At 47.3% G+C, this 22,345-nt stretch overlaps 1 protein-coding gene across 1 annotated transcript in view; it reads right to left on the bottom strand.

The window, feature by feature from the left end:
* Positions 1 to 7,935: 7,935 nt before the first annotated feature.
* YY1 (YY1 transcription factor) overlaps positions 7,936 to 22,345 on the bottom strand; it is a 25,361-nt gene continuing 10,951 nt past the window's right edge. Inside the window, exons 2-5 of the mRNA XM_043921239.1 lie at positions 19,003 to 19,165; positions 11,730 to 11,790; positions 9,889 to 10,047; positions 7,936 to 9,100 (exon numbers count right to left, since the gene is read on the bottom strand). Of these exons, the coding sequence (XP_043777174.1) occupies positions 8,918 to 9,100; positions 9,889 to 10,047; positions 11,730 to 11,790; positions 19,003 to 19,165 (566 nt within the window). The 3' untranslated portion in view covers positions 7,936 to 8,917. The remainder of the gene's footprint in view (positions 9,101 to 9,888; positions 10,048 to 11,729; positions 11,791 to 19,002; positions 19,166 to 22,345) is intronic.

Genomic DNA, 22,345 nt, shown 5'->3' with positions numbered 1-22,345 from the left:
GCTGATGGTCAGACACCAAAAGAGGAGGGGTTAGGAGAGGTGTCGGGTTTACACGGGTCTTTTGACATTTTGTTTTCTCCCTGATCTGAATTTTATTTATTTATTAACATGGTAAAAAGTAAAAAATGCAAGCGGAACCCAGGCTGTGCAATGAGAAGGAAGACGTGACTCCTGCCTCTTCCTGGCCATGTGCCCCTCCTGGGGCGTCTCGGGCAAGTCCCAGCACGTGGGAACATCCTCTCTCCCTGGGCAAAGCCGGGCCCAGGTCCTGACCGTTCCATTCTTTGCTGTCTTCAATTGGCAGTTATCTTGGAGACTGGAGATTGTAGCAGTTTCCAGGGCTGCCGTAACAATGGCCCACAGACCGTGTGGCTAAAACCACAGAGATTTCTTCTCTTAGCTTCTGGAGGCCAGAAGTGTGAAATTCAGGCGTCAGCAGTGTTGGTTGCTTCTGGAGGGCCCGAGCAGGAATCTCTCCTGGCCTCTTCCAGCACCTGGTGGCCGGCAGTCCTTGGCTTATAGGCACGTTGCTGCAGTCTCTGCCTCCATCCTCAAGTCTTCTTTTCACCTGTGGGTCTGTTGTCTTTTTTGTTACTTTTTTACCCACACCAGTTGACTTGCAGCATCTTAGTTCCCTGACAGGGATTGAACCCGGGCCCCCAGGCAGTGAGAGCCTGGAATCTTAGCCACTGGACTTCCAGGGTCCCTGTCCTCTTTTCAGGAGGACACCAGGTGTTGGTTTAAGGGCCCGCCTACTCCAGGATGACCTAACTAACAACACCTGCAAAGACCATTGTCAAATGTCACATTCACAGGCACCAGTCAGCCCTTGGCACACACAGCCCCTTTAATGCTCCCAACAGCTCTTGAAAGTCAGCACTGGCGCCCTCATTCTGCAATAGAGGACACCATTTGGGGGGCCTGTCTAGGGTCACGAGACCAGGGGCTGCTGGGGCCGGAGCCTCAAGGCCCTACAGGTCCACAGCCCTCACCGCACCCCCTGCCCCTGTCCGGGCCGGCCTCCACTCACCAGCGGAAGCTTCAGGAGCCAGGAACAGCCGGGGCTGTGCCCTGGCCTCTGATGGCCGACTCCCCGGTTCCGTGACTGGAGTGGAGTTCAAGCCACAGAGGCGCCCAGGACAGGGCCAGCTCCACTCAGTCAGCTTGGGCCTCAAGTTCTGTCCTGCAGGGGCGCCCAGGCCTTGACCTCCTGACACCCAGCAGTGTCCCCGGTCACAGCGTCCACCGTGATCAGGGCACACCCCTGAAGGCCGCTGGGAACGGAGCCTATGCAGACCCTCGCTCAGCCCCTGGAACTACCCTCTCCCCACCCCACCACCCCCACACACATGTACACACCCAGAACTTCCAGGTTGGGTTTTTCCAGATGAGTCAGGGGTGAAGGAAGGCAAGGAGGCAGGATCGAGTGAAGCCCAGACATGGGGCTGAGAGGCCAGGGGTGATGGGTGATCTGCTGGGAGCCTGCAGGCTGAGGAAGAGTGACCATCACAGAGCAGGACCCCTGGAGGCAGCCTGGAGGGGGCAGGTGTCCGTGAAGACAAAGTTTGGGGGCAGCCACGGGCAGGGGCAGGGTCATCAGGAGGAAGCAGCCAAGGCACAGGCAGGCCAGATGACAACGGGCGGATGATCCCCGGGCAGACGCTGAGGTCCCCGGGGCTGGTGGGAGCAGACGACCCAGCACTCGAGTCAGGTGACTGCCGCAGAGTGGGGCTCAGAAAGGGATGAGCAGCCCACCCCCTGGCCTTGGGGTTTCTCTGCCCCCCTCACTGAAGCCTCCACCTCTCCCACCCTCCCGGTACTAGGTCCTGACCTCATCCAGGGTGATAAGGCTTCCTGGGGCCACTGCTCCCCCTGCCGCATTCTCCATGGGCAGGTGTCCCCCCTCCCCGATCTGGGGGCAGCCCCAGGCCTTGATCAGATCGCCCCTCCAGCATGCCTATGCTCCCCTCCAACCCAGGCCACCCTACAAGGGGCGTCCTCTTGGGGGACAGTCCAGCAGTCCCAGCCCCGCCCCCAGCTCAGCCCCAACTCCACCATTTGGCCCCCAGTTGGCAAGTCTCTCTTCCTCCTAAATTCTGTCTCTTCCTCCTAAATTCTCCGAGGTTGACTTCCGGCCTCCAGCCGCCCCTCCTCCTGGCAGAGAGGTCCCCCACTTTCCGCTGAGGAAAACGAGGCTCCCAGGGCCAAGGTCATGTGCCTTTCGGTTAGGCAGAATGCCTAGGTCTGTGCAAGCAGGCTGCCCTCCCCCCGCGCCGGGCTGGGGTCCTCCTGCAGGCCGGGGGCTCGGCCACAGGCGGGACCACTGGAGGATGGGTGAGCACCCACACCCCTCACCTGGGGCCTCGTGGGGCCCGCAGGCTGGCCCCGGAGGGTCCGCGCCTGTGCTGACGCTGAGGGGCCCTAACTTGCCCCACCGTGTTCGGGCTCCGGAAACCACCCTGCGTCTCCACGGGGGCAGTTGGCTTTCGGGGGTCTCAGCACCCCGACACCATGCATCCACGCGCACTTGGCCCCGCCCTGCCCGCTGGAGTGACGAGAGCACAGTGCCCCCCACCCGTCACCGCCCTGGCACGCTCCTGAGACACAGAACTGAGCGAAGCCTGCATGGGGCGTGGGCCCAGAGCCGAACTCTGCCAGGGCAGAGCCAGGAGGTGATGGCAGAGCGGGAGGTGATGGAAGCGGCAGGGTGGACCAGGTGGCACACCCTTCCTTGGGGGCCTGCTCTGAGGCTGCGCTCCCTCCTGGCCGCTTTCTCTCTTCTTTCACAGCACGTCCCAGATCTCTCTTCTCTCTCCTGCCTTCTCCTCTACCAGATGTAACCCAAGTCCTGTTCGTGCCCTTCCGTCAGCACCTGACACATCACTGGTGCTGAGTGAGTAAGTAACCCTGACAATTCGACAGGAAGCTTTGGAAATGAAAAACTCCAAGAGGGAGGGGAGGAGAGGGTGGAAAAGTAGGTCGAGGCTGGGGCTTAGGATTTTATCGGATCTTGTAGGAACAGGGAGTCACAGTAGCTTCTGGTGCGGTGGCAACCCCCACGCTGGAGACTGGCATAGTTGCCCGTGGCAGGCCAGAGAGGAGCGGCCGGGGCCAGACCTAGGAGCTGAAGCCGCTGGCAGTGAGAGCCAGACCCAAGACCAGGAGATGCTTTAAGAGCCAGAGAGGCTGACGAGCTGGGAGCCAGGTGGGCACTGCAGACAGGGACCAGGCATTCTTTGCAAGGGGGGTGGAGATGAACTGTGGCAAGCAGAGTGCTGTGGAAGTCAGGTAGCCTGAGTCACTGACATTGCCAATGACCCTCATCCATGGCACGAGTGATCTACGGAATTCCTCCAAAGGCGGTCTAGAGGAATTAACTGAAAAGGTGTTCACAGTGCCGGGTGTGGTCCTGGGCCCAGTTCTCAGTGTTATTACAGCCGGGTGGAGGTATGGGCCCGAGCAAGGAAGGACGCCTATTATCTGGGGGGACCACAGGAAGCAACTCCAAAGCCCCAGCAACCCAGGTCCTTCCCACCTCAAACCTGAAGATGCACACACTCTCACTATGGCTGTTCCTCGATACAGCTGGACTGCAGACCTTCCCTCCGCAGTTCTGGGCCTCATGTGGGCCTGGACTTGCCCCCTCCAAAGAGGAGGCAAAGTCATGTGAATTAAGGAGTAATAATAAACCCCGATCTGCAGTCCAGCAGTCACCAGGACCCTAGCTGGATGAGGGGAGAGCTGAGTATTTTGTTCCCCTGACCCGAAATCCTATCTAGCTCTCAGTATGTTTACCAAGCTTTAGAGTCTATCCCAGTTAGGAATAAGTTTTTTTTTTTTTTGGCAGGGAGTTTCCATAATTACCAGAGGGTCATGGGTCTAACTGCATGAGAATTTCATTTGGTTGTACTTTCTAAAAAGTGGGTGAGGGGGCTTCCCTGGTGTTCCAGTGGTTAAGACGAGAGCTTACGGCCACTTGTACTGTGTAATGTAACTCAGTGACAGGCGGCTTAGAGATCCAGGAACAAACAAGAACCACAGGCATTAAAAAGCTTAACAACATTATGCGTTTATTATATTTTATAGAGCCATGTTACACATGCTTGGTGCTTCGAAGTGAGTTATCATTAAATGTTTTTCTGGATGCAAAGCCATCTGATGCTTGATGCGGATGCCTTAAATACTATAATATTTCTGCATCTATGACCTATGAGCTAAGGAAAAACCAAGGACAATTCCAGAAATGGCAAACAACATTTAAGAAAAAGATGTACATGAGACACAATGCCAAGTCCTTGAGCCAGGGCCCACAGAAGTTACCAGAAAGTGAATAAAAACAGAATTGTTTTATGAAGATAGCTTGACCCATCACCATAACAGAGCCTCATACCAGTTATGGATGTTGTAGAAAAAAGCTGTTTGGTACTGATGCCCTTTCCACCTCCATACTGTATGCAGACAGCGAGCAAGCCCCCAGGTAGAGCAGCAAACAGAATATAGCACAGCAACCGGCCCCTTCCTGTGACATCCCAATGCTGCTTCTTATGGTGTCTGAAGGTCTTTAGTGAATGAAAAGCAATTAATCTGATCAAAGGACATTTTGCGGAAAATCAATCATCTTGCTTTAGATGGATGTGACGCCACCATGCTCACCTCCCCTGCAGACTCCCCGAACGCGGGCTAGGGACATGAGGGCCGGATGACCAGTCTGGGGAGTTTGATTTGCCTCCTGACCTAACGCCCATGTTCTACTTCAACATTCCCTTCCGGTTTTCATAAGAAGGGGGGCGGATGAAGAGTGTCCACGGTGTGCTGCCCGCCCCTCCCATCAGCTCTCCGTCCATCCCCAGCTCCAGCAAACATCCTCTCCTGACAAGGCACTCCGGGGACCACTCTGGCCTCGGCCTTCCGCGGGACACGCCCACTCGCGAAGGGCCCGCCCCCTCCTGCCTGCTGCCTAGGCTCTTAAGGGTCCCGCACTGACTCGGCCTTCAGGCAACCCAGGAACCCAAGCACAGTCTGCATGGTCCAGGCAGTTAACAATCAAGGCGCATCAAGGTCGGGAAGCTGGGGTGCAGACCTAGCCAGCCATGCAGTCAAATGCTTCTGCGCAGGCGCGAAGGTTCCCGAGGGCACGTTCTGGAAAGCAGAAGAGCAAACCGTGGAGTGCACGACTACGGCCGCCAGGAAGCACAGCTCGGGGTCGAGCCTCCTCCGTGACCTCCTGGGGTCAAAGGAGCGCACCCCCGCGGTCGTGAGCTCTGACAGGTGCTTCACCAGCGCCGAGGCCAAGGGGAGCCAGGCCAAAGGGCTCCGCGGTCCGACAGGCGCCGGGGAGGCTAGGCGAAGGCCGCCCAGTGGACAGAGGCCTTGCGGGCAGCGCACAGGCCACCGGGGAACCGTTTCAGTTCTCACCACCGCTCTGACCTCTGGGGTCCTGTTTCTGCTGGTGGTCAGATGTCAAGAAGATGGACCTGAGGACTAACAGTGTGGCCTTGCTAAGCACGCTGACCCCAAAATCAGAGGAATCAAGGTACAGGAAGCGATCCACGTTCTCTGCCTGTAGCTGTCCTGGGGTGGATTACCAGGTTTCCAACTCAAAATCGGAGCGGGCCAGGTCTTCCCGTGTCGCAGACACACATCCCGAGGTGAACGTCCAGTAGGTAGGTCTGGCTAAGTGCGGGCGGCAGTAAACCTACTGACAGCGCTGCAACAGCCTCGGTCTCTGGAGGCCGCTTGCTGAATGAAGGACTCTCATCTATTACGGAGAAACCAACTAGAACTCGGCAACATCCGCAGGCCTCCAGCGGAGTATCCCAATGGTTTTCATTTTACTCAAATTTAACAAAATAATTGACATTTAAAAGAATGTACATGAAAACCAAATTGAAAAAAAAAATTTTTTTTTTTGTCAAATCCACAGGCCTTGAATCTAGGTACAGCACACAAACATCGTATGAAACCACCAGTGAGCTCAAGGTCACCTTGGAAAATAGATGTCACTCTGGGGTGACAGTTCTTTATACAAATACTATGCTTCCCCCTAAACCCCCACCGCCAAAAAAGGGGGGAAAATAATATAAGAAATCCAAAAATAGAAAACAACATCTTGTTAAATGTAAACTTACCCTCTGAAGTTTTTATATTACATATGCTAGAAACATGCATTTATTTCAGCTCAGATGTAAGAAAATATGTATCAGTATTACTTATAAATCAGATTAATCAAGACAATTGACTGTTAGAACACCATTTCAAATTTTAGTAAATTACATCTTTAGCAAAATTATAAATTCTAACCACAAGCAGAATGGGTGTTAAGTTATACCCAATGAGAACTACTCTATAAGCTGTCACTCACTTGTGTCCTACACTACTGTTGTGAATTCAGAGTGCTATGTCAAGGAGGAACTTGGGCGTTGAACTTTCTTCCAACGCCCAATGAAATTCCTTTCAGAAATTAACTGCAGCTTGAGAGAAAAACACATGAACACACGGAGAAGAGTTAAGGGGAGCAATGGCTATTCCACTCAGAGACAGAAAGGGACGGGAGAGATGACGGAAGGCATCCCCAAGGGGTCAAGGCACAGAGGAAGAAGAACCTCCCTCCAACTCAGGGTCATGGCATGGCTCTTGGGGCCGCTGGGAGATTTCCCCACGGCCTGATTCTTGTCTCGCCGTGGGCCCTTGGGCAGGAGTCCTGAGGATGACGCCAGGACCAGGCTCCAGTGTGGCACAGCGCTGGGTGAGGGCGTGACCCTTAACAGCCCCTCGGGGGGCTGCTGACCCGATGGTGGGGAGGGACGCACGGGCACTGACTCCGGGCAGCGGTGGAGGCCTCTGCCCCAGATCTAGGCAAAGCAGCACAGGTTCGCGCTGGGGCGCTCAGCTTTGCAGGGGACATCCACCGCAGGCTTACCTCTCTCCTGACTGCCAGATACAGCAAAGCCTGGCTTATCCAGAGAACAGCTGGGGTCTTCTGATTAACTCAGTTCCATCAAACTACTCAATGGATAACAGATTCTGAACAAATAAAAAAAAAAAAAAAGCGTCTCAAGTTAAATTTTTCATTTATGATTCAGAAGGCACTTCAAAATTCCGGAGGGCCACAGGGTCCCTGTCATTAGATCACCAATCCTCCTGGACAGGACCGATGGAGAAGCTGAGAGAGACAGGGCTGTGTTCTGGACCTGATGGTGTCCTGGACGTCTTGTACCTGAATCACTGGTATTAGCTAGTCTGTCAATTACTCTGCAGAATCAAGCATACAGCACAAAAACATACAGTATGTTTGCATTTTGAATAAATGGGATTTTGCTGTATCATGGCAGTTTATAAAATAGTCTCACGAGTCTGATATTTGACTCTAAGTAAAATCCAAAAATTATAATCATACATTTAAGAGGTCACAACATGAGAGGTCAAGTACTCATTGAGTACAGTTTTCTTAATAACCGAATCACCTTGCCAATCTGCACTATCCATTTAGAAACACGGAAGGAAGGAAGCTACTGGCGTTCAACTGCTACAATGTGCTAACATTGGCAGAGTCCACTAGATGGAGGAACCAAGGCTCTCCAACCAGATAGCCAATAAACTTAGCGTTTCCTATTATACCAGCCAGGACCTGCAGGAGCCGCTGAAGGCGGCCTGGGCAGCAGAAATGCCTTGTCTCCCCTCTGGCTCGCGCCCCCTGCCAGGTGACACCTTACCTTGAGACAACACACACAGGCCGGGGCACAATTGCTTCAGTCACGCGTTTGCTGGGGGAGCCAAAATCAAAATCCTGTTACCAGCGGGCCCGGTGCGGGGTACTCTGAGGTAGTTCCTTAACTCGGGGTGCCTGTTACCTACTCTCAAAATTCAGTACATGTGGGAAGTATTAAAATATCCATGCATCGCTTTAATCACAAGTCACTGTAATTGAGTGCAAAATAAAGGAAACTTGAGTTGCTTTATTTAGCTTCCAATTTCTGGGAGGCTCAAGAACTGTAATTATTCTGGACAACAAAAGGAAATAAGACTGTGCTTACAGATCTTTTTCTGCCATATTCTTTCTGTAGGATTGCTATTTTATTGTTGCCCTTTCTGTTACATGGGATGTACACATCAGGTGTTGAAAGGTACAATACGTTCCACGACTGAGCACCACTTTCTGTGACTGACAGGCAAAGAAATTACACTGAGCATCAGCGTCTGGCAGTATTTTTCGGAAAAAAAAAAAGTGACTAAAATGGGTTTAAATTGATTAACACATTAAATCACATCTAATATTTGATACTACATGATTCAATACAGCTATACGATACAATTATACAAAATGTGTTAACATCAAAGAATACAACCAAAATTAAGATAGCAAACAAAACCTATATAACTTTTTTTTTGTACAGGAAAAATACTTTTGAAGTATGCATGTAACTGCCCATTCTTTTAAAGAAAATCTACTGCAAGCAAAGTTATCAACCTCCAGAAAAATCACACATAGCATTACTAAGCATATCCCCAAAAAGTGTACAATATGCACACTTGGAAAATACAAAATTAAAAAAATTGTAAGCAACAGGTGAGCTTCATATTTATAAGAATGTGAAAAGAAGTCCCATTTTTAGCACTGTTGTATAAAGAATTGTCTTTTGATGTGAAGTTCATGAATCGTCCTCCTGTTGGGACCACACTTTACAAAAACACCGTGTTTTTGAAACGAGATTACAGAGCAAGATAGAGCATCTTAGCAATGTCATCTTATTAAAGTTTTTTTTTTAATTTTTACTACTTTATCAAAACATGTCCCTTGGGTATGTAGGATTCATTTTTAAAATTCTTTTCTAGAAACAATATACAAAGGAGAGGCGTGTTTATTCCCATCACACTCCTGGAAGATGCTTCCCGAGGCTGAGGAGGGTCTTCTGTCTTCTCACTGGTTGTTTTTGGCCTTAGCGTGTGTTAAGATGTGCGATTTCAGGTTGGTTGACTGAGCGAACTTCTTATTGCAGCCGTCGAAGGGGCACACGTAGGGCCTGTCCCCGGTGTGGATGCGCACGTGTGTGCGCAGATTGAAGTCCAGTGAGAAGCGCTTCCCGCAGCCTTCGAACGTGCACTGTCGAGGAGAAGCCAGAGATCGCCCGCTCAGACTCATGGGGCCAGCAAGGGGGCAGCTCAAGGCTGCGGGGGGGAGCCTGCCGCCTCTACCTCACTCCCTGCCGCCCTACCCCGGGGGTGGGGAGCTTTCTAGACACATTCTAGAAGTAGGGCAGGGAGCTCTAAGGCTGCCGGGACAGCTCCTAGGACGACCCGTGGAGAGCCCTCAGGAATTGTTTAATACAACATAAGAGAAACATTCAGCAATATAGCAAGAAATCTTCCTAAATCTTACATGAGGGTCCTAACACTTCTGTAAATATTTCAAATCATAAGTGACAAATGGTTAGGAAGGCTTCTGATATCAAGTATTAAAACAAAAAGAACATGCTAGATTTAGTGGCATTGCTAATTCATTCACTTGTTCATGGGCTTCTAAAAACAAGGCAGAATACTACTTTAGAAGCTACTCTCCTATATGAAAATTTTAGAAGCTCCCTGTCAATATTCTACAAAAAATATATTAATCACACCAAGCAAACTGCTTGAATCCCAACACACAGGAAGTGCTGTTTCAGGCTCGCTCTTGAGCAATCCTGTGCTTCTCCAGACATGAAGTCCACCCCCAGAAGCACTTGCTATATCCTGTCTCTGGTACCACACAGATACGAGCGGTGGAGCTGAGAGCCAGGGCGGCCCCTGACCGAGTCCCGGGGACCCCACCGTGGGACCCTGCAGTGGCCTCTCTGGGCAGCCGCCTTGCTTACACCTGCGGGGAGAGCGGAGGGGAGACGGAACTGGCTCTACCTGAAAGGGCTTCTCTCCAGTATGAACCAGTTGGTGTCGTTTTAGTTTGGAGCTCTCCACGAAAGCTTTGCCACACTCTGCACAGACGTGGACTCTGGGGCCGTGGGTGTGCAGATGCTTTCTCATGGCAGAGTTATCCCTGAACATCTTTGTGCAGCCCTTTGAACAGAGAGAGAAGCTTAGTGGTCCACACTGCGAACTTACACACGATGCTTCCGCCTGACAGCCTCCACGCACACAGGACAACAAGCCCCTGCCCTCCCCGCTGAAATGTCGCTTCACATCACAGAAGAAACAACTAAATTATTTAAGACAAAAACCAAACAACCCCAGCTCAGAAAGGCCTTATGTAATGCAAACTTCTGTTTTACAGTGAGGAAACTGAGGCTTAGAGATGTCTTTAAGTAGACTTGCCCAAGGTCACGCTACTAGCAGGAGCCTTGCTGGGAGCAACAGCCGGCCCGGCTCTGTGCCCCACGGCCGCCTCTCGCGGCCGCACCCCAGATGAAGAGCAGCAGCCTTGAGAGAGGGAGCCGAGGTGCCGGCGGCCCACCGCCACCTGGGGCCCGCACTCTGCGCTGCAACAGTGGGCTGTCACTCTGCATCGCCTGCTGCCCGCTCCTCTCTCTCTGCCTCTTTCCCCTTCGTGACAGAGAAAGAAGCCAGAGGGTCTCCCAGGAATGCCACTGCAGAAGAGATGTGCTTTGTGAGACATCGGGAAGGGCAGCAGGGAAACGGACAGCAGAGAGGGCAGGGGGTGTGCAGGCTGGGAAGGCGGCCCAACACCGCTGCTTCTGCAGCTGTTGCCCAACAATGGAGCGAGTGGGGAAATGATCAGACAGCAGGACGGAAGGACAGCATGAGTCAACACCGGACAGCTTCACAGGCAAGGGGGGTGTGGGCGGGAGCCAGCTTCCACCGTGATCCCTAGGCTGAGTTTCCACTCAGAAAACAGAATTTTAAGAAAACTCTAACTGGGAAAGAAATACAGAGAAGGTAGAGAGATGTTGAGCACTTAAGACAAAACTGTTTTCAAATGCGTATTGCTATTTGGCCTCAACAGAAATGCCTTTCTTTACGTTTCAAAATTTCCACAGTAACAACATTTTTTTAAAAAGACAAAATAAATTTGTGGGAGCACAGTCATCAGAGGTGAGACGGTGAAACTAAATCTATCCTTCAATTGTTGTTTTTTAAAAATTTATCCCATTCAAAACCTCTCACCGTTTTTCTGTACCACCTACACGATACTTTTATTTTGTCAGTGTTACCTCTAATTAAGTTTAAAACAAACCCAATCTGTATCTCAAAGTACTTTTTAAGCTATCTTTAGAAACTAATAATAACAACTACATTTGAAAACAATTAAGTACCCCCTAGCAACAAACAGCTAACAGGTAAATTTAAGAAAATTGTGGCAGAAATGATGAGATCTTAATAGGCTTACTCTAGCACTATCCAAAATCAAATTTCCATAAGGAGCCCACAGTCCTATAAAGGTCCATGGGTGAGACACAACCCAATGCCTACAGATTAGACTTGTTTAACAACTCAAAAAGAAGAAAAAAGAAGAAATAAAATCCTAACAGAGTATATTCAGTATATAGTGACAATAAAAACACTGTTGCCCTACAGTAATCCCATTTAAGAGTATTTAAATTTAAGTGGCCTTTAAGGAACAACAAAACTTTCATCACAAAATACGATCTCTTGAATTTAGAACCCAGATTCTAGTTCTTCACTGAGTCTCAATTATGAAGATGGAAATAAAAGTGCGATTTCTTATAAGCTCTCTACAACTTCATTCACAGAAATGAACACTTTCCCCTAGCATTACTTACTTTATGAGGGCAAGCTATTGTTCTTGGAGCATCATCTTCTTTAATTTTTCTTGGCTTCATTCTTACCAAAGGGGGGAAAAAAGAGAGAGAGAGAAAGATTTGTAGGAATGGGTAGATTCATCTGGCATAAATCATATAGTCCCTAAAATGCTTTCCCTGTAAGTACAAAAACTAAGATTACAACACGCTGCCGTGAAGGGGAAGGGACGAGAAGACTCACGTTCACAGAGGACCTGTGACTGAAGCACTCTCCCGCCTACAGGTAAGGATGCTTAAGCACAGGCACAAGTGAAGTGCTGCCTACGGGCTCAACGTTAGTAAGCTGGTGCATCTTTAGGATGGCACTGTGATCCGTGTGATTTAAGTATCTGCTCCTTCTTCCCAACTCTTTAAGTAAGATATGAGGGGGGGGTCTTAAAGGGGGGTGTCCATCTTATGATGGTAGAAATTATCTTTAAATAGACCATTTTTAAAGGGTTACAGAAAAGTCCTTTTAAACAAAGTATTACCTATCTATCTATATATACCTTTTTTCACACAAAAGTCCTTTAAAACAAAGTATTACCTATCTATCTATATATACCTTTTTTCATACTGCTTAATTTTTATCATACTATTAGTTGTGGTGGTGGTGGTAGGAGGGAGATACAGTTTTAAGCACTTGGGCAGTCAGGGAGAGCCTTTTGTGGAGTGACTACCCAGAGCTTACTTGGTAACTTACCTACCTGCTATTTTCACTGAACCAACCTTTGGTCTTTTGTCAAAATTTTCTCTCCAAAACTCCCTACAGATCTGTGTGTGGTAGAGGGCTGAGAAAATAAGAGCTTCTAGAAAAACTATGAGGATGAACATTTAGTGAACTAAGCTGATGTCCCCTAGAGTAAGCTAGCTGACCATCACTCTTCCACGATGAAAGACGTGAGGCACGGAGCGGCCACCTTCCAGTTAGCCAAAGCCCTGACAATACCACCCTTCTTCACTCTTTGTCTGAGCCCAGATCCTCCTTCCTCTGTCACATCTGAACTCCAGAAATCATCTCATCAAACTTGCCACGCCCTGGATGAGCAGAGGTGAAACAATTTTATCTGCTAGCTATAACTTATCTCTAAGGAGTTTGTTCAAGATCATACACATTTCCTACTTGGAATTCTAAGAGAATACTTTCAGTCTGGTACCCTCCTCAGGCCAACCCTGCAGTTACTTGTTCTTTCTTGTACTTGGAAGATTACCGCATCAGTCAGCAAACATTTTCTAAGTGCCCGCTGTTTACACGGCTCTGAACTAGCCTTTGTTATCTTAAATACTATTAAGTCCTTGAGTCTGGATCTGAGTTCACAAAACTAGGTAGGGCAAAACTGGTGCCACTGCGCCACCTGGAGGTTATAATGACAAAGTGTCCACTAAGAACCAAGCTCCAACCTTCCCAACTAAGGTGTTTCCTCTTTGAAGACTCCACTCAAATGCTGTCCTGGCTGTGAAGATAAATACATGATTGTCTTTGTCCAAATTCATAGAATGGTAGTAACCTAAGAGAGGGTGAATTTTACTGTATGCAAATTATCTCAAAAATAAAACACTCTTGACTTTGTGGGTACGAACTTGGGGACAATGGTAGTGAAATGCCTATGTCAATAGGATAGTAGGTGTCGCCCAGTTACCTCAGCGGGTGCCAGACCCCACAAATTTTTTTAATTCCTAAGAATTTTTATTCTGGAAATTTTCAAATATACCTAACAGTAGAGAACAGTTCTACATGCCATTCACCCAACTCTTGGTTTTTTGGAATGTTATTAAGTTGCATTTTTGAAAAAATGTCATTTTCAAAATGTATGCTAGTATTTAGCAATATAATTAAGTTTTGAATGAGAGTGTTAAATGTATCCGGGCAAATACCCTTGGACTCAAGGAGGAAGTGAAGGTATTTAATTGCAGCCACTCTTAAGCTTGTTGGCAAGTCACTCTTCGTCACTACACAGTGGCAAATGAGGCAGTATATTCTGGTACCTTTTACATTATATTAGAATGCAAACACTGAAAAGGTCATTTTCCAAACAAGTATGCTTAGAGTGAAAGTGTTCTGTTTTTGTGAGTATAGACTAAAATTTCTGTGGCAACAACTGGTACAAAAACCTACAAAATAAATCCTAAAAAAGATGAATTTTCTTACAAGACTACAATTATATACTTCTACTTAGAGTATCTTCTTGATCGACCCAAACGAGCCAGAAGTAACGAGACTTGAGCTTCTCCTCAGCTGACTTGGACCTGGAGACATGACAACGGCAGAGGCGTCATGAATGAGACAGAATGGGATGTGTGACTGGTGCCGCACGACCTTGAGCAAATCACTTAACTTCTCAGCCTCAGTTTCTTATTCTGTAAAAAGGTGAAAAGCTACCTAATCAGAGCTATGAAGGTTAAAAAGAGATGCTATGTTAAGCTCTTGAGAAACAATGGCTAGTATTACTGCCAGCCTGTGCTAAATGGGCTTAGCCAAAAATGAGTTTATTCCTTAAAAAAAAAAAAATTAAAAAAAAAATCACAGTTGTATTCAACCCAGAAGGTACCAGGGCCTCCAAACCACCATCATCAACTAAAGAACTGTGAGACTGAGAAATGATAGCAAAGGTAAAGCAGAAAGGCCCCCTCCATGCATTAGAAATTTATGGACAAGCCAGGGAGCCAACAAGTTTCCTGTTCAATTAAAACTCTAGTTTTAGTAGTTTTCTCTATGACATCTATGACGTCACTGCTGACTTCACAGGATCTCATCCTGTGTACACTGTAAAGGTTGGACACCAGGACCACAAACTGTAGGAATTTCCTGGACAATTTTCAATTTACCTAACGGGTAAACCAAAAGTTCCAACTTAGTTAAACGTGCAAATATCCTAGAAGCTAAGATGAAAGATTTCTGAAGAAGTGATTCTTCAGACTGGAACCATCTGTGCTGACAGGACAGTGGGCCCTATGTAACAGAGCTACCATTCGCAAGCACAATTCACCTCCCTTTGTGTCAACTAAGACAAATGAACCAGTTTTTCAAACCAATTCTCTCTTGGACAATGTACATTCATTCATGAGATATTAAAGAGTTTCAGGGCACTTTCAGCTCCACCATCACATCTTTGTATTAATCCAGTGAAAAATCCTCGGTCGGGGGGCGGGGGGGAGGCAGTAAATCACAACAAAAACCCCCACCAACTCAGATCTGACCACTGGTTATTCTGATCTTCCTGGACAGAAGGTTTCCTAAAGGCTAAGATTAGTTAATGAAAAATGCACAAATTTAACCAGGAAACAATTCTCCAGGTCCCAACCACTATCCCAGTTTTGAACTATTTACTAAAAGGACATATCAAGAAAGAAGAAAATCACCATAGTCCCACCTCCCCAGTACCGTGACTTTCAAATAACTATTTGCTATACTTGTCCACATACACTAAGTGATTACTAAGCAGTCTAGGCTCAGTGCAACTGGAACCTGAGCGTTCTCTGTTCAAGTTCAGTCCAGAACCCCATCACCCCAGTATATGGAGAAGAGGGGAAAGCAGCTGACATGCTTCCTGAAGCCAAGAACTGACTCACAGGGTGGAGGTGGAGGGAAAGAGGAGGCCCGCAGAACAAGCTCTGTGCATTCTTACAAACCAAGGAGATGAGAGCTGGCCCCCAGCCAGCTTGAAACGTGGTGCTTCCCTGCCCCAGTCACCGACTCTGGGGCCTCTTCCCAACACGTGGGCCTGGACAGGAGCAGGGCACCCCAGGCTCAACCCTCTCACCACCACCGCCCCAGCAGCCGTTTAGTTTTCCATCATCTTTTCAAAAGCCCTGAGATAGTATGCAAAGTGGAGGTGAGGATGAGCCTGACTGCACAGCACCCCAATCCCACGCCTTTACTCTGTATATGTTGTCAAGAGGAGCAAGATTTCATTCTATTCCATACACAAAATGAAGTATTTAACTGGTTGATTATAAAAGAAAAGAAACACACACCACATTCAGATAATTACGTAAGTAATGCTTACTAAAGAATTTAACTGTGTGTAAGGATGACACTTCCTGCGCTCTAAGGCCAATACAGCAGCTTCAGTACCAAAGAGCGAATTTTCTTAGTCAAGTCAAATGAGTCTTCTCTCTAAATAATGTCAAAATAATGTTCCATTTTTAGGCCATGGTTTTCTTAACCCTGCCACCCTTGTCAGGACATTTCTGATTATCTTTTCTTCTTTAGAAAACTCTTTCTCACACCACCATCTTCTATCCTCTTGATCATTCTAACTACTGCTGAATGAAATGGGACTTTTCTTAAAGAAATTCTTACAACCCACTGACTTCCTATTCTAAACTGAACAAGTTTTCCAGTCTGCTGCATAGCTGTCTTCTTGATTTTCTTTAGGAAGTCTTCCCTCTGATACTCATCCTCATTTTACCGGAGCACACCCTTAAGTAACCTCTTCAGAAAGGGTACATGCAACATAAAGCGAATCCTTTAGGCATCTGAAATTGTCATTGTTTTGCCCTTGTGTTGGACAGATAGCTTTGCTGGATCAAGAATCCTATGTTGTAATAATTTCCTCAGAAATTTCAGAACACCGCTCCTCTGTCTTCTAATTATCTATTGCTGTTGAAGAAAATTCTCATTCGGGTTTAATTATCATTCTTTTGTAGGTGACCTATCTTTTCTCCCTGGAAGCCTTCAAGTTCATCCTCAGTGATTCAAAATGTCCCAAATAGATGGATAACTGGTGTCCCTGGGTCTCTGTCCCTGTGGGTGGCCTCTTGCTCAGGAGTAAGGTCCAAGGCAGCCTGATGCAGGGCGGAAAGGCCTCATGGTGCCTCCTGAGCTCAGAGATGAAACATCCTGGAGTTTCTTTCAGAGGACGGGGGACAAGTTTTAAGATCGGCTGCCCCAGTTCTCCAGCAACAGGAACACGCAAAGGGTCCTCAACACCTAATTATTTCTACTGCTCGCTGCCCAAAAGGCCCCACACCTCTCTGAAAACCTCGCCTCAGCCCTCTGCTCCCGCACCAAAACCGCTTCACAATGTATAATCTAGAGAAACATTCACTCTTCCGTCCCGTGGCCCCTCTGGATCCCCACTGGCTCTCGCAGGGCTGTGCTCTGCTCTTGAGCACTGAACCAAACCCTGCTGCCGAACCGCAAAGCCCTCTCCCACCTCCCCATCACCTGAGGAGCAAAGCTTTCTAGTGTGCGTTAAAAAAACTTAATGCACACCAAAATGTGCATTTTCATGCCTCTTTTGCCCTCTCCCCAAGACCATCAAGCTACTTCTCAACCTTCCATCATCTCCTGCCACCTCAGCACATTTCTTCACAGGTACAGTCTGACCTCTGGCTCAGGCCTTCGCGAGCTCTTGTTCAACTGGCTTCTCCTACTTCCTGGCTGTACCTGCACCCATCCAGTCTGGATACAGCTGAAAAGTAATTCTCTCCAATTAAATCTCTGATCACACAGCCCCCTTTCTCTGCTGCTTAAAAACCTTCACCAGATGTCTGCTACATACAAAGAAGCACATGTCTTGGCCCCGTTTTCAGCCTCTAATGATCTGGTTTACATTTACCTAAACGCAATCACTTCTCTGTTGCTGTCATCCAGTCGCTCGGTCGTCCCGGACTCTTTGCTTCCCCATGGACAGTAGCATGTCCCTGTAAGCATCCTAATTCACAGCCCAACTTGGCTTTTTTTGTTTTCTGAACAGGTACTGGATACTGAATGTGTACTGTGTGCAGCCTATCCCAGCATGGAGGCTCCACAGACACCCGTCCACCTGTCAGAACTCTCAAGTTCCTCAAGGCCCAAACCAAGCGCTCCCCTCCCCAGGGCTCTCCTTGACTCTTCCACCTCTCTATCCCTGGGACAGCAGCCCATGCCCTCAATACATCTGAGTACCATAAGAAAGTTACAACAAACTTTCAGAACTCTGTGACAATGTTAAACACAGGTATGATATTTGGCTCAATCTGTCCAAAAACTCTCGGCCTCACTGCTGAGTATGTGTCCTACACAGTCCATTTTTAGTTGTACTTCGGGGTGGGGTGGGGTGGGGCACAGCAGGGCACTTAGTTACCTAATTCACACACCTATATTTAAAATATGAACAGCAGTAAGAGCTGGAACACAATAAGAGCAGTTAACAAGAGGATAGGGCTTTACTTTTTTAAAGCCGTGATAAATCAGAAATAAATTAATTTTTATATTCCCTACCACTACAGTTTCACTGCAAAGGAGAAAAGGGTACAGACTCTTATCAAAGCACAATAGGATTCTTATACCCACATGACATGTGGAGAAACTGAGGTTCCAATGGCTGGAGGCCACCCACCTTGTCTCTGGCAGCAGGGAGAGACCAGGACACCCCAGGGCCTCCAGCTTTTCTCTACTCTGCTCTCCAGAAGAGGAGGGGGAAGAAGTGTCCACTCTGTTAGAACAGGCGTGCACAGACTTCTTTCTCACCCGGCAATCCTGTCCTTGCCTCAATCTCCTGGGCTGTTCCAGGCTCCATCCAACCTCAAGTACATAAAAGGAGACCACCTGCTCCAGATCTTATCAGTTTATTTCATTTAAAATTACACATCTCTGTGGGTTTTCTCCTGTCCTTGTAAAAACTGCCAAGCAGCACTAGAAAATAATGTGAAAGGGGACCAAGGTTTCTCTAAGGACCTGGCTGGTTTCAGTCAAAACAAACAGAACAGTCATTGGTTTCAGACCTGCCTTCTTGCTTCTCACCTTGCACAGTGGAGCACAGGGTCCTAGACCTGAATATGCGATCCCCTCCTATCATGCCAGCTAAGATCAACAAAACACTAGGAGCCTAACTGATGACACGCTGAAATCGGAGCTGAAGAAGTCCTTCCTAGTGGTCAGTTGCACAAACCTAGTACAGACCCAGGGCTCCAGCAGCTTCAGACCAGGACAATACATGCAAATTTAAAATGAAGACAAAGAAGCCAGGAAGTAGTGTAAAGACATCCATTTCCAAACAAAATATTAAAAACGTGCAACTGTGTTTATTCACAAGCAACATCAATTACAGAATTTAAAAGTAGGTATTTGCTTCCTTTCAAATCTAAAACAGTGCCACTTAAAAAAGCACAGTTACCACTGAAAATAAAAGCAAACCGCTTTTGTTTTCAGAAGCTTCCCGAGAGCAAGAATACAAACCACTATTGTTATTTAGGCACCAAAAATCACAGCTGGCAACACTCAAGCACTTTCTCTAACTAGAAGAAAGGGAAAGTTCTTGAAACTTACCTAGCAAATTCTGCTAGTTGTTTGGGATCTGAGAGGTCAATGCCAGGTATCCCTCCAGGAGGAAGTTTCTTTCCTGTCATATATTCTGAATAATCGGGAGGTGAGTTCTCTCCAATGATCTGTTCTTCAACCACCGTCTCATGGTCAATATCTTTTTTTTCGTCTGAAAAACATAAGATGGATCGTGTTAGCTGAGTAAAGAAGTTATGTGAGCAAACACATTTAAAAAACTATAAAAAGTGCTTTCATCAGCAGCTTCTTAAATGAGGTGATTTATAGCCACTATCTCTTAACCACTCAAGCCAGTCTTTCCCCTCTCAATCTCTTAAAATCCTGTTTCGGCCTGAAGGTCACCAAAAGTCTCAAGGCCAAAGTCAACAACTCTCCCCTGTGTTCCTTCTGAGCCTAGTGGCAAGAGCTGGCCATTATTATTTAAGTCCTCAGCACCCACTTCTCTCTGCTCTATGCCTACGTCTTTAGCTGGCTTACTTTCAGCTTCCCTGCTTCTCCTCCCACCCCTTTCTCGGAGTTCTGCTTTCCGTCCAACACACACACTTCCTGTTAACCACCAACTCTGCATGGCTGACTCAAACTCGATTTTCTAGCCTTCATCTCTTAGCAAGCCTCTTGCCTACCTCTCCAGCTCCTCATTCTTCACTCCAGCTATATTGGCCTTTTGTTCCTCAAATGTACCTTGGACCATCCACCCTAACCTCATGGCCTTTGCCCTTGCAATTTTTATTGACTACAATGTGCAATCAGAGCTGTGTGATTTTTGTTACCCACTTCTACTAGATTGTAAACTCTATGAGGACAGGGATATTTGTCAGTTTTGACCCCCATGTAGCCTTCACAGCCTTGCTCAGAGCCTGCATATAGGTTTGCATGTGTGCTAAGTCGCTTCAGTCGTGTCTGACTCTCTGTGACCCCACGGACTGTAGCCCACCAGGCTCCTCTGTCCGTGGGATTCTCCAGGAAAGAATACTGGAGTGGTTGCTATTCCTTTCTCCAGAGGATCTTCCCAACGCAGCGATCAAACCCAGGTCTCCCACACTGCAGGCAGATTTTTTGCTGTCTGATTCATTAGGGAAGGTTGGTTTTCAAATATGTGTTCAAAGAATGTAGCACAACTCCACTCATACCTCTTACCACCACATCTAAAAACAGGTTTAAAAAAAAAGAAGGAAGACTGACTCCCACAATCAATCTCCTATATTCCAAACACCAAGTCTTATTTATCATTCTAGGTCCTATGCTGTCTGACCTCACTTTACCACATCTAGTCTTTTACTTCTCCTTGGCTCAAATTCTCTCAGGGCTGGTTGATTCCATCACTCCAGCCTCAACATTCTTACCTTGAACTCCTGGATTATTTACGAATAGTAACACTGACAAACTCTAAACCATGCTGTTTTGAACTTTTGTTGGCCTTGTCTCTCAAATTAGAGTGAAGCACCTGGAGGGCAAAATCCCAGCCTCCTACCACTGCGGTGACTAAAGCAGACAACAGAACGTGCCGAAACTCTCAATGCCAACTGAAAACCTGTGCTTCTCTACCCAACTGTTTCACCATGAAAAACCCAGAAGACAGCAGTTTTAAACTTTAAATGCTTTCCCCCCATTCTTTACACGAGGGTACATTATACGTCATCTGGTAGTATCAAGGACAGGAAGCGTAGTTACCGACACCAGTTACAGAGCTGGGACCCCACACCAACCAGACTCCTTCATTTCTTTTCTCAGGCTGTGGTCATGCCTATACCCTCTGATCCCTCCAACTGAGGCACAGTGACTAGGACATCCACCTTCTACTGGTACCAGAATGATGGGGTGTAGGGAGGCTGCTCCCCCCACCCCCGCCACTGAAGCCACTTTTCTTCTCATGAAGAAACACTCGTTTGTATCTTTCTCATACAAGAAAGATGGCAAGGTTGAGAACCACTGCTGCTCTGAGATACTACACCTAATCTTAGCCAAAAGGCCGAGAAGCGATTCACTGCAGCTCTGAGAAAGCCACTGATAAGAATTATGGAAGAGTGCCGAGGCAGGGCGACAGCTGGATGCTTGGCATAACAGAATCACAAGTTCAAGCACTCCTTGTATTAGTTCAACACATATGAACTGTCCTGGCACTGTTCTCGGCAGCAGAAACAAAATCAGGTCTCTGCCCTCATGGGACTTATGTTCTGGCGAGGAAGTTGTCTCTGTAACAAAAATAGTCTAGGGACTTCTCTGGCGGTTCAGTGGTTGAGAATCTATCTGGCAACGCAGGGGCATGAGTTCAGCTCCTGGTCGGAGAGCTAAGATCCCACAGGCCTTGGGGCAGCTAAGCCCTCACTACAACTGCGGAAGTCCATGCCAACTAGAGAGAGGCCATGCATTACAACTAAAGACCCAATGCAGCTATAAACAAACCAACAAAGAAATGTTTAAGGAACACTCCAGACTGGGTGGCTTAAAAAGAAATGTGTTCCTTACATTCCTTGAGATCAAAGTGCCAGCTATTCAGTCCCGTCTTTGCCGTTCGCCACCAGATGTCTCCTTGTTGTATCTTCACATATACATCAGGTCTCATTCTATTACGTAATTTCTGCCTCTTCTTGTAAGAGCACTAACCCATTCATGAAGGCTTCACCCCCAAACCTAGTAACTTTCTCAAGGCCTCAACTCCTAATAACACTGTATCAGGGATTTGGGCTTCAATACATGAATTCTGGGGTGACAATAAAGTCCAATGAGGAAATGTTTTATACTTCTTGAAGATCAGTTATTGGTTCCAACAGTCAACATAGGGTACCCAGAGAACAGTCAGATAATTAAGAATTAGAATACAAAATATGCATAAAATAAACCTGAAGTAGAGGCTGACAAGATTTTTTTTTTTGGGGGGGCTGACAAGATTTTTATGTCTATTTTGGTAAAACAGACATTACTTATCATTTTGAATCACCTGTAACTTCACAACTGAGCAGCATCAAGTATACTCATAATGTTGTATAACTACTCAGCTTGAACTTTAGCCACTCAGCCATGTCTGACTCTTTGTGACCCCATGGACTGCAGCCCACCAGGCTCCTCTGTCCATGGAATTCTCCAGGTTAAGAATACTGGAGTGGGTTGCACTGTATCTCTGGGTTATCTTCCCAACCCAAGGATCAAACCCGGGTCTCCAGCATTACAGGCAGTTTCTTTACCATCTGAGCCAACACAAAGTCCATGTGTAACTATTACCACTATCTATTTCCAAAACTTCATCATCCCCAACAGACACTTGCCACTCATTAAACAACAACCCCTCTTCCCCTCATTCAGTGGTAACCTCTAGTCTACTTTCTGATTTCAT

Source organism: Cervus elaphus, chromosome 13, assembly GCF_910594005.1.
Source record: "Cervus elaphus chromosome 13, mCerEla1.1, whole genome shotgun sequence".
Taxonomy (NCBI): Eukaryota; Metazoa; Chordata; class Mammalia; order Artiodactyla; family Cervidae; genus Cervus; species Cervus elaphus.
The sequence above is the reverse complement of the archived record's forward strand: the minus strand, read 5'-3'. Positions and strand labels throughout refer to the sequence as shown.